We start from the raw sequence: 11,387 nt of genomic DNA on the forward strand, positions 1-11,387 counted from the left end.
CCTCCCAAAGTGCTAGGATTACAGGTGTGAGCCACTGCACCCGGCCAACTCTCTTCTTAATCCATGACAATTTTACAGCACAAAAGCAGTTACCATAAGTGACACCATCAGTCTTTTCCCTGAATTCCATGTCATCAAGCTACTATCCATACCAAGAGGCTACCCTTTTCTCAAATTACCAGGAGAATCAGATGTGATCCAGGCAATGGAAGGCTAGTATCAGACATATAATTTATTTATAAAGTGCTTGAAAATATTTTCATTACATCCATGAAAGGGAAGGCTCTTGGGCAGAAATGTATTACTTACTGTTCCTATTTTTTCTTTTTTTTTTTGAGACAGTCTAGCTCTGTTGCCCAGGCTGGAGTGTAGTGGTGTGATCTCAGCTCACTGCAACCTAAGCCTCCTGAGTTCAAGCAATTCTCCTACCTCAGCCTCTCGAGTAGCTGGGATTATAGGTGCCCACCACCATGCCTGGCTAATTTTTGTATTTTTAGTTGACACTGCATTTCACCATGTTGGCCAGGCTGGTCTCAAACTCCTGACCTCAGCTGATCTACCTGCCTTGGGCTCCCAAAGTGTTGGGATTACAGGCGTAAGCCACCACACCCTGCCCTTATTTTCTTTTAGACATACAGGCAATGTTGTGGTTTGTTGTAAGATGTCTTAATATTCCTCTTCCCAGGCTCTGAAACCTAGTGTGAAAGTATATGCTGCTGAACCCTTGAATGCAGATGACTGCTACCAGTCCAAGCTGAAGGGGGAACTGATGCCCAATCTTTATCCTCCAGAAACCATAGCAGATGGTGTCAAATCCAGCATTGGCTTGAACACCTGGCCTATTATCAGGGACCTTGTGGATGATATCTTCACTGTTACAGAGGATGAAATTAAGGTAAGACTCCAACAGGAAAAGAAATAACAAAGCATGGTATAACTTCTTAAGCAGAAGAACCTTCTGTTAGGAGTAGCAAGTGACCCATGGGAACTTGACTAGGTAACTTCATGACATGGAAGGGTACCCTAGATGTACTAATGACAACCCTCTGGACAGAAGCAGAGTTAGAATTAAAGAAAAGCTTTGGGAAGCATGTATATACAGTGATAAGAAAATTCAAACTGGACATATATTCTCACCTGACCTTTATAAGTAAACCAACTAGACTCCCCTTTCACTAATTCCTACTCCCTTCCATATCAACAGCGTGCAACCCAGCTGGTGTGGGAGAGGATGAAACTACTCATTGAACCTACAGCTGGTGTTGGAGTGGCTGCTGTGCTGTCTCAACATTTTCAAACTGTTTCCCCAGAAGTAAAGAACATTTGTATTGTGCTTAGTGGTGGAAATGTAGACTTAACCTCCTCCATAACTTGGGTGAAGCAGGCTGAAAGGCCAGCTTATCAGTCTGTTTCTGTTTAATTTACAGAAGAGGAAATGGTGGGATTCAGTGTCTTTAGATACTGAAGACATTTTGTTTCCTAGTCAGTCAACTCTTAGTTATCAGATTCTTAATGGAGAGTGGCTATTTCATTAAGATTTAATAGTTTTTTTGGACTAAGTAGTAGAGAAACTTTCATACTTAACTGAGACATCTTGTCAAGGCTAAAAAAAAGTCTTGCAGAATGGGGCAGCAGACTGACAGGCTGACATAGAAAATAAACTTTGCCCAATCACAACTTGTGCCTCCCATCCCTGACTACTGGCTAGCACCAGTAAGAAGGAATCTCTTTGAATCCATTACTCCACGCCCTCTTGAGGCACTATTGAAGAACTCTCACTTTTCACCCAGGGTACTGGTTCTGGTACATATGGATCATAAGTCCATTTGGGGAAAACTCGTTTATAGAGGTTCATCAGTACTGTGTCTTGAGATTTTAGCTTCCCATCAAAGCTGCATTTCATGTGGCCATGGGTACCTAGAAAGAAAACAGAACAAGTCAGTCAAATTAAAAGTAGAAAATTTTAAAGCAATGACTTCCAACCCAATAGTCATTTAGCAACACTGCAGAAATGTAGACATGGTCCCAAATTCCATGTTTCCTTACCTAAAGGCTCCTTGATATGTCCTCTCCGGCCCCACTTTGTTCTCAGTTCCACTGGTTTAAACCACAGCACATCCTCTTAGAATCAAACACATAAAACACCTAGATGAAAGATTTACCTACAAAATGTAAACCCAACCTTCATACCACAAAGGCAATCAGATCCCATCCTTCTCCTTCATACCTACCTCTGTTGAAGAACATGTAACGTACTACTGCCATCTTAGTAAAAATTTTGAAAGGATGACCGCTCAAAACAACTCTCTTGATGACCATTCTGTCTGGATCTACTGACATAAGGTGGCCTGTAGCAATGAGGCTGTGCATTCCTAAAGCACAAAAGCAAAGAAGCTATTTAGGAATTTACAGGCCAAGGTCTTCATTTATTGCCCCAGTCCATCTAAAGACCCATTTAAGAGCCTGGTTTGCCATCCCTGCCCTAGCCCAGTCTGAGGCTAAGATGGGTAAACTGTTAAGTCCACACTTAACCTTGTCAATAGGTTCTTGAAAACTTGTACTTTAAGAGAAATGATGTATAACAAAACCATATTTTTTCTCATCAGTTGTTACAAGGAAAGGATGTTGAACAAAAGGCAGTTATTTGAAGACTGGCTATACACTGTTTCACTTAAAAGTTGCAGTTTTCATTGTTCTATTAACAACGTTAAGCGAAGACTTACTGTATTTTGAAAACCATCATTACCTTCTCCATACCGTTTGGCTCCCAAATCTTAATACAGAAGAGAACAGTGTTCATCCTATTAAGGGCCTGCAGGGTCTGTTCATCTCTGTGGCTCAACTTACCATTGCTTTTCTGCTTGAAAAGCAGCACAGATGCAGGAGGAAAAGTGATTGGTGCATAGACTGTCACCACCAGGGCCATGTCAGCAGTCAGGAATCTCTGCAATTTATGTTTGTCCGCTGCCACAAGGGTTAAAATATGAAAACCAAAACCATTTTGAGAAACCAGAGGCAACAGAGGCCTATGAAAAGCTGTATTAGTGCAACTCTTAAACCTACGGCAGCTTCTACTTCTCTAATCCACCAGTTCTCAAAAATTTTCTCTGCCTCAATACACCTAAAAGATACAGTCTAGTCCCATCAGTAACTTTTTTTTTTTTTGAGTTTGAGTATTGTTCTTGTCACCCAGGCTGGAGTACAATGGCGTGATCTCAGCTGAATGCAACCTCCACCTCCCAGGAACAAGCAACTCTCCTGCCTCAGCCTCCTGAGTAGCTGGGATTATAGGCACCCGCCACCACTCCCGGACTAATTTTTTGTATTTTTAGTAGAGACAGGGTTTCACCGTGTTAGTCAGGATGGTCTCGATCTCCTGACCTTGTGATTCGCCCGTCTCGGCCTCCCAAAGTGCTGGGATTACAGGCTTCAGCCACCGCGCCCAGTCCCCACTTGATGTCTTAAAAGGCATCTCAAACTACATTTAAAACCAAACTCCTGATCTTACTTCCCTGTATTTCTTCCCTTCCAGGCTTTCTCATCTTAGTAAATGGCAATTTTTATTCTTCTAGTTACTCAAACAAAAAAAGTTGGAGTCATCTTTGTGTTTCTGAAAAAAATTTTTTTTTTGTTAGAGATGGAGTCTTCCCATGTTGTGGGATCCTCCTGCCTCCGCCTGTTGAGTAGCTAGGACTACAGGTGCATGCCACCACACCTAATTCCTTTATTTTTTGTAGACAGGGTCTCACGGGTGCCCAGGCTGGTCTCAAACCCCTGGGTTCAAGCAATCCTCCCACCTTGCCCTCCCAAAATGCTAGGCTCACAGGCATGACCCACTGCACACAGCCAGGAATCATCTCTGAGAACCCTCTCACACCCCACATCCAAAGCTCAGTCTGCTTCCAGCTGCTTCTGTGTCTGCCGTTAACCACCCTGATCCAAACCAACATCCACTGTCACCTATATTCAATTCAGTAGCCAAACTGGTCTCACTGCATCCACCCTTGCCCCACTAGAGGGTTTTTTGAGCAACCAGAGCTCTCCATTTAACAAAGTCAGAACTCATCTCTTTTCAAGTCAAAATTTTCTGTTGGTTTCCCATCTCATACACAGTGGAAACCAGAGTTCTTGCAATCATCTAAGCCCTGGATGAACTCAAACATTCCTATCTTTTTGACCTCATCTTTTTTTTTTTTTTTTCGAGATAGAATCTCCCTCTGTCACCCAGGCTGGGGTGCAATGGCACGATCTCTGCTCGCTGCAACCTCCACCTCCTGGGTTCAAGCAATTCTTCTGCCTCAGCCTCCCGAGTAGCTGAGACTACAGGCGTGTCACCACGCCCAGCTAATTTTTGATTCTTTAGTAGAGACAGGGTTTCACCATATTGGCCAGGCTGGCCTCGAATTCCTGACCTCATGTTCCACCTGCCTTGGCCTCCCAAAGTGCTGGGATTACAGGCGTAAGCCACTGCACCCAGCCCCTCATCTTCTTTTATTGAGACAGGGTCTTGCTCTGTCCAACCCAGGCTGGAGTGCGGTAGTTCGATCTCAGCTCACAGCAGCCTCTGCTTCCTGGGTTTAAGAGATTCTCATGCCTCAGCCACCAGAGTAGCTGGGATTACAGGCATGTGCCACCCCACCTGGCTAATTTTTGTATTTTTAGTAGAGACAGGGTTTCACCGTGTTGGCAAGGCTGGTCTTGAACTCCTGACCTGAAGTGATTCGCCCACCTTGGCCTCCCAGAGTGCTGGGATTATAGGCATGAGCCACTGCACCCAGCCTTGACCTCATCTTCTATTCTCTTGCCCTCTCTGTGCCAGCCATACTAACCTTTACAGCTGTTCCTCAGAAAGGCCAAGCACTCCTACTTTGTAATCTTTGCACTATTACCCCCTCCCTGGAATATTCTAGACATCCACAGCACTTGTTCAGATCTTTTAAAATGTCACTTTACTAGAGGCTCTTCTTGGCTACCCTATATGAAATAAATTCCTTCATTTTACTCCATTGCACTTAGACATACCATATATTTACTTCACCCATCTCTACCATATAATATAACCCCCTTGAGGGCAGAGATATTTTGTTTCTTAACATATATATCTCTAGTACCTGAACAAAGTCTGAAAAAAGTAGATGGTCAATAAAATGTTGAATGACCAAATGGTACTTGTTGGGGACTCTATTAAATACAAATCAATTAAACTAAATTAATGTACTTTCAGTCCAGAGAAAATGTTGCAAAAAGAGTTATAGAAGAAACAGAAGGCATCATGGTACATCCCAACCAGGAGCCTGCAGTGATAGCTGGACAAGGGACAATTGCCCTGGAAGTGCTGAACCAGGTAAAATAGCCGAGTTCTTCCTGTTTAGCTACTGGTAAAGCTGTTGGGCTATATTCAATTATTTTATATGTACACATTAAATATAAAATTGCTTACTAATAGGCCTACTTACAGTTTATATTCTTCTCACTAAAGGTTCCTTTGGTGGATGCACTGGTGGTACCTGTAGGTGGAGGAGGAATGGTTGCTGGAATAGCAATTACAATTAAGGTGAGCAACTTCTGGAAGATTCCCTACTTCAAGCAGAGGATTTATTTTACATCATAAATGATTTGTATACACATGCTCAAAATTCTGTACACATTACCATTTCTTCCCCCTATTCCTTTGGGACTTGAGATGAAGGCCCGTCTCTGCCTCACTACTCTATTTACTATTATTTTTTTTTTTTCAAGACAGACTCTTGCTCTGTCACCCAGGCTGGAGTGCAGTGATGTGATCCTGGCTCACTGCAACCTTCACCTCCCGGGCTCAAGCAATTCTCCTCTCAGCCTCCTGAGTAGCTAGGATTACAGGCACACGCCACCACACCCCGCTAATTTTTTCGTATTTTTTTTTTGCAGTAGAGATGGGGTTTCACGTTGGTAAGGCTGGTCTTGAACTCCTGACCTCGTGATCTGCCTGCCTTGGCCTCCGAAAGTGCTGGGATTACAGGCATGAGCCACTGCGCCTGGCCTATTTATTATTTTTAGTATTTTTATTTTTTTTAAGAGATGGGGTCTTGCTATGTTGGCCAGGTTGGTCTTGAACTCCTGGGCTCAAGCAATCCTCTTATTCTGGCCTCCCAACGTGCTAGGATTACAGGTGTGAGCCACTGCACCCGGCCAACTCTCTTCTTAATCCATGACAATTTTACAGCACAAAAGCAGTTACCATAAGTGACACCATCAGTCTTTTCCCTGAATTCCATGTCATCAAGCTACTATCCATACCAAGAGGCTACCCTTTTCTCAAATTACCAGGAGAATCAGATGTGATCCAGGCAATGGAAGGCTAGTATCAGACATATAATTTATTTATAAAGTGCTTGAAAATATTTTCATTACATCCATGAAAGGGAAGGCTCTTGGGCAGAAATGTATTACTTACTGTTCCTATTTTTTCTTTTTTTTTTTGAGACAGTCTAGCTCTGTTGCCCAGGCTGGAGTGTAGTGGTGTGATCTCAGCTCACTGCAACCTAAGCCTCCTGAGTTCAAGCAATTCTCCTACCTCAGCCTCTCGAGTAGCTGGGATTATAGGTGCCCACCACCATGCCTGGCTAATTTTTGTATTTTTAGTTGACACTGCATTTCACCATGTTGGCCAGGCTGGTCTCAAACTCCTGACCTCAGCTGATCTACCTGCCTTGGGCTCCCAAAGTGTTGGGATTACAGGCATAAGCCACCACACCCTGCCCTTATTTTCTTTTAGACATACAGGCAATGTTGTGGTTTGTTGTAAGATGTCTTAATATTCCTCTTCCCAGGCTCTGAAACCTAGTGTGAAAGTATATGCTGCTGAACCCTTGAATGCAGATGACTGCTACCAGTCCAAGCTGAAGGGGGAACTGATGCCCAATCTTTATCCTCCAGAAACCATAGCAGATGGTGTCAAATCCAGCATTGGCTTGAACACCTGGCCTATTATCAGGGACCTTGTGGATGATATCTTCACTGTTACAGAGGATGAAATTAAGGTAAGACTCCAACAGGAAAAGAAATAACAAAGCATGGTATAACTTCTTAAGCAGAAGAACCTTCTGTTAGGAGTAGCAAGTGACCCATGGGAACTTGACTAGGTAACTTCATGACATGGAAGGGTACCCTAGATGTACTAATGACAACCCTCTGGACAGAAGCAGAGTTAGAATTAAAGAAAAGCTTTGGGAAGCATGTATATACAGTGATAAGAAAATTCAAACTGGACATATATTCTCACCTGACCTTTATAAGTAAACCAACTAGACTCCCCTTTCACTAATTCCTACTCCCTTCCATATCAACAGCGTGCAACCCAGCTGGTGTGGGAGAGGATGAAACTACTCATTGAACCTACAGCTGGTGTTGGAGTGGCTGCTGTGCTGTCTCAACATTTTCAAACTGTTTCCCCAGAAGTAAAGAACATTTGTATTGTGCTTAGTGGTGGAAATGTAGACTTAACCTCCTCCATAACTTGGGTGAAGCAGGCTGAAAGGCCAGCTTATCAGTCTGTTTCTGTTTAATTTACAGAAGAGGAAATGGTGGGATTCAGTGTCTTTAGATACTGAAGACATTTTGTTTCCTAGTCAGTCAACTCTTAGTTATCAGATTCTTAATGGAGAGTGGCTATTTCATTAAGATTTAATAGTTTTTTTGGACTAAGTAGTAGAGAAACTTTCATACTTAACTGAGACATCTTGTCAAGGCTAAAAAAAAGTCTTGCAGAATGGGGCAGCAGACTGACAGGCTGACATAGAAAATAAACTTTGCCCAATCACAACTTGTGCCTCCCATCCCTGACTACTGGCTAGCACCAGTAAGAAGGAATCTCTTTGAATCCATTACTCCACGCCCTCTTGAGGCACTATTGAAGAACTCTCACTTTTCACCCAGGGTACTGGTTCTGGTACATATGGATCATAAGTCCATTTGGGGAAAACTCGTTTATAGAGGTTCATCAGTACTGTGTCTTGAGATTTTAGCTTCCCATCAAAGCTGCATTTCATGTGGCCATGGGTACCTAGAAAGAAAACAGAACAAGTCAGTCAAATTAAAAGTAGAAAATTTTAAAGCAATGACTTCCAACCCAATAGTCATTTAGCAACACTGCAGAAATGTAGACATGGTCCCAAATTCCATGTTTCCTTACCTAAAGGCTCCTTGATATGTCCTCTCCGGCCCCACTTTGTTCTCAGTTCCACTGGTTTAAACCACAGCACATCCTCTTAGAATCAAACACATAAAACACCTAGATGAAAGATTTACCTACAAAATGTAAACCCAACCTTCATACCACAAAGGCAATCAGATCCCATCCTTCTCCTTCATACCTACCTCTGTTGAAGAACATGTAACGTACTACTGCCATCTTAGTAAAAATTTTGAAAGGATGACCGCTCAAAACAACTCTCTTGATGACCATTCTGTCTGGATCTACTGACATAAGGTGGCCTGTAGCAATGAGGCTGTGCATTCCTAAAGCACAAAAGCAAAGAAGCTATTTAGGAATTTACAGGCCAAGGTCTTCATTTATTGCCCCAGTCCATCTAAAGACCCATTTAAGAGCCTGGTTTGCCATCCCTGCCCTAGCCCAGTCTGAGGCTAAGATGGGTAAACTGTTAAGTCCACACTTAACCTTGTCAATAGGTTCTTGAAAACTTGTACTTTAAGAGAAATGATGTATAACAAAACCATATTTTTTCTCATCAGTTGTTACAAGGAAAGGATGTTGAACAAAAGGCAGTTATTTGAAGACTGGCTATACACTGTTTCACTTAAAAGTTGCAGTTTTCATTGTTCTATTAACAACGTTAAGCGAAGACTTACTGTATTTTGAAAACCATCATTACCTTCTCCATACCGTTTGGCTCCCAAATCTTAATACAGAAGAGAACAGTGTTCATCCTATTAAGGGCCTGCAGGGTCTGTTCATCTCTGTGGCTCAACTTACCATTGCTTTTCTGCTTGAAAAGCAGCACAGATGCAGGAGGAAAAGTGATTGGTGCATAGACTGTCACCACCAGGGCCATGTCAGCAGTCAGGAATCTCTGCAATTTATGTTTGTCCGCTGCCACAAGGGTTAAAATATGAAAACCAAAACCATTTTGAGAAACCAGAGGCAACAGAGGCCTATGAAAAGCTGTATTAGTGCAACTCTTAAACCTACGGCAGCTTCTACTTCTCTAATCCACCAGTTCTCAAAAATTTTCTCTGCCTCAATACACCTAAAAGATACAGTCTAGTCCCATCAGTAACTTTTTTTTTTTTTGAGTTTGAGTATTGTTCTTGTCACCCAGGCTGGAGTACAATGGCGTGATCTCAGCTGAATGCAACCTCCACCTCCCAGGAACAAGCAACTCTCCTGCCTCAGCCTCCTGAGTAGCTGGGATTATAGGCACCCGCCACCACTCCCGGCTAATTTTTGTATTGTTAGTAGAGACAGGGTTTCACCATGTTGGCCAGGCTGGTCTCGAACTCCTGACCTCGGGATCCACCCACCTCAATCTCCCAAAGTGCTGGGATTACAGGCATGAGCCACAGTGCCAGGCTGTATCAGCAACTTTTTATTTATTTATTTATTTATTTATTTTGAGATGCTGTCTTGCTCTAGTTGCCCACGCTGGAGTGCAATGGCACCATCTTTGCTCACTACAACCTCCATCTCCCAGGTTCAAGCGATTCTCCTGCCTCGGGCTCCCGAATAGCTGGAATTGCAGGTGCCCGATCAGTAACTTTTTTATCTGGAGTCAGAATCTTGGAGCCTAGACTGTATTTGATGTTCTACCTTCAATGTAGCTTTCAGTAAAATATTTAAAGGGCAGTGGTGTGAACACAGCTCACTGGAGCCTCAAACTCCTGGGCTCACTGGCTCAGGCAATCCCTCTTGCCTCAGCCTCCCAAGTAGCAAAGCACATGCCACCACACCTGGCTAATTTATTAAAAAATTTTTGGCAGAGCACAGTAGCTCACGCCTGTAATCCCAGCACTTTAGGAGGCCGATGCAGGTGGATCACCTGAGGTCAGGAGTTCCAGACCAGCCTGGCCAAGATGGTGAAACCCTATCTCTACTAATGATACAAAAATTAGCTGGGCATGGTGGTACACGCCTGTAATCCCAGCTACTTGGGAGGCTGAGACAGGAGAATCCCTTGAACCTAGTAGGCAGAGGTTGCAGTGAGCCGAGATCCTGCCACTGCACTCCAGCCTGGGCAACAAGAGCAAAACTCCATCTCCCCAAAAATGAAATTTTTTTTTGTAGAGGCCAGGCATGGTGGCTCATCCCTAAAAATCCCAGCACTTTGGGAGGCCAAGGCACGTGTGCAGATCACCTGAGGTCAAGAGTTTGAGACCAGACTGGCCAACGTGGTGAAACCCCATCTCTACTAAAAGTACAAAAATTAGCTGGGCATGGTGGCAGACACCTGTGGTCTGAGCTACTTGGGAGATTGAGGCGCCAGAATCATTTGAACCTGGGAGATGGAGGCTGCAGTGAGCTGAGATCATGCTACCGCACTCCAGCCTGGGTGACAGAGCTGGACTCTGTATCGGGGAAAAAAAAAAATTGTAGAGACAGGGGTCTCACACTCCTGACCTCAAGTGATCCTCCTGCCTCAGTCTCTGGAACTAAGACTTTGATTTAGTTCCAGTTCTAAGGATCTGCCTTTACGAAATAAGCAAAGAAGTAAATAAAGTTTTATGCACACAGATCTAATTTAGAGCAAAACATTAGAAATAGCCTAAGTCCTCACCCGTAGAAGCTCAAATAAATATCAGTACATCACATACACTGGAATATATCCAAATGACAATAAAGCATTAAAAGTCTCATTAACTAATCTTATGGAAAATTGATCAAAATCAATTAAGTGATAAATGCAATGTTTAACACCATATTTACAATTACAATCCAAATTCTGTTAAAAAAAAAAAAAGAGATCCAGATGAAAATGTATAAAATAAAAGTGAATTTTCTCTAATATAAGGTAATTGTACTTCTACATTAGTCCTTATTTTCCCAACTGTCTAAAATATGAAAATAGTTATTTCATCCTAAAAAAAAAATCAAAACCATTTTGAAACAATAAAAAAATGATTGGCCAGGCGCAGTGGCTCACGCCTGTAATCCCAGCACTTTGGAAGGCCAAGGCAGAAGCATCGCCTAAGGTCAAGACCAGCCTGGCCAGCATGATGAAACCCTGTCTCTACTAAAAATAAACAAATTAGCCAGGCATGGTGGCAGGCGCCTGTAATCTCAGCTACTCGGGAAGCTGAGGCAGGAAAATTGCTTGAACCTGGAAGGCAGAGGTTGCAGTGAGTGTGGATGGCACCATGGCACTCCAGTTGGGCATCAGAGTGAGACTCCGTCT

The 11,387-nt window shown here is 43.1% G+C and overlaps 4 protein-coding genes across 4 annotated transcripts in view; 2 read left to right on the forward strand and 2 right to left on the reverse strand.

Annotated features, from left to right (window-relative positions):
- SRR (serine racemase) overlaps positions 1-2,808 on the forward strand; it is a 9,520-nt gene extending 6,712 nt beyond the window's left edge. The window contains exons 3-4 of the mRNA XM_011956340.1: positions 686-895; positions 1,205-2,808. Of these exons, the coding sequence (XP_011811730.1) occupies positions 686-895; positions 1,205-1,420 (426 nt within the window). The 3' untranslated portion in view covers positions 1,421-2,808. The remainder of the gene's footprint in view (positions 1-685; positions 896-1,204) is intronic.
- On the reverse strand, positions 1,131-3,472 carry LOC105521970 (pre-rRNA-processing protein TSR1 homolog). The gene is made up of 5 exons (XM_011956351.1): positions 3,454-3,472; positions 2,848-2,964; positions 2,232-2,372; positions 2,047-2,121; positions 1,131-1,917 (listed from the first exon to the last, which is right to left on the reverse strand). Exons 1-5 carry the CDS (start codon positions 3,470-3,472, stop codon positions 1,739-1,741), a joined length of 531 nt encoding a protein of 176 aa, XP_011811741.1. The 3' UTR covers positions 1,131-1,738.
- A 1,542-nt stretch (positions 3,473-5,014) lies between these two features.
- LOC105521780 (serine racemase) lies at positions 5,015-8,932 on the forward strand. The gene is made up of 4 exons (XM_011956094.1): positions 5,015-5,344; positions 5,480-5,554; positions 6,810-7,019; positions 7,329-8,932. Exons 1-4 carry the CDS (start codon positions 5,213-5,215, stop codon positions 7,542-7,544), a joined length of 633 nt encoding a protein of 210 aa, XP_011811484.1. The 5' UTR covers positions 5,015-5,212; the 3' UTR covers positions 7,545-8,932.
- The window catches only part of LOC105521978 (pre-rRNA-processing protein TSR1 homolog), a 12,770-nt gene continuing 8,637 nt past the window's right edge, over positions 7,255-11,387 (reverse strand). The window contains exons 11-14 of the mRNA XM_011956361.1: positions 8,972-9,088; positions 8,356-8,496; positions 8,171-8,245; positions 7,255-8,041 (exon numbers count right to left, since the gene is read on the reverse strand). Coding sequence (XP_011811751.1) covers positions 7,863-8,041; positions 8,171-8,245; positions 8,356-8,496; positions 8,972-9,088 — 512 coding nt within the window. The 3' untranslated portion in view covers positions 7,255-7,862. The remainder of the gene's footprint in view (positions 8,042-8,170; positions 8,246-8,355; positions 8,497-8,971; positions 9,089-11,387) is intronic.

Source organism: Colobus angolensis, unplaced genomic scaffold, assembly GCF_000951035.1.
Source record: "Colobus angolensis palliatus isolate OR3802 unplaced genomic scaffold, Cang.pa_1.0 Scaffold110, whole genome shotgun sequence".
Lineage (NCBI taxonomy): Eukaryota > Metazoa > Chordata > Mammalia > Primates > Cercopithecidae > Colobus > Colobus angolensis.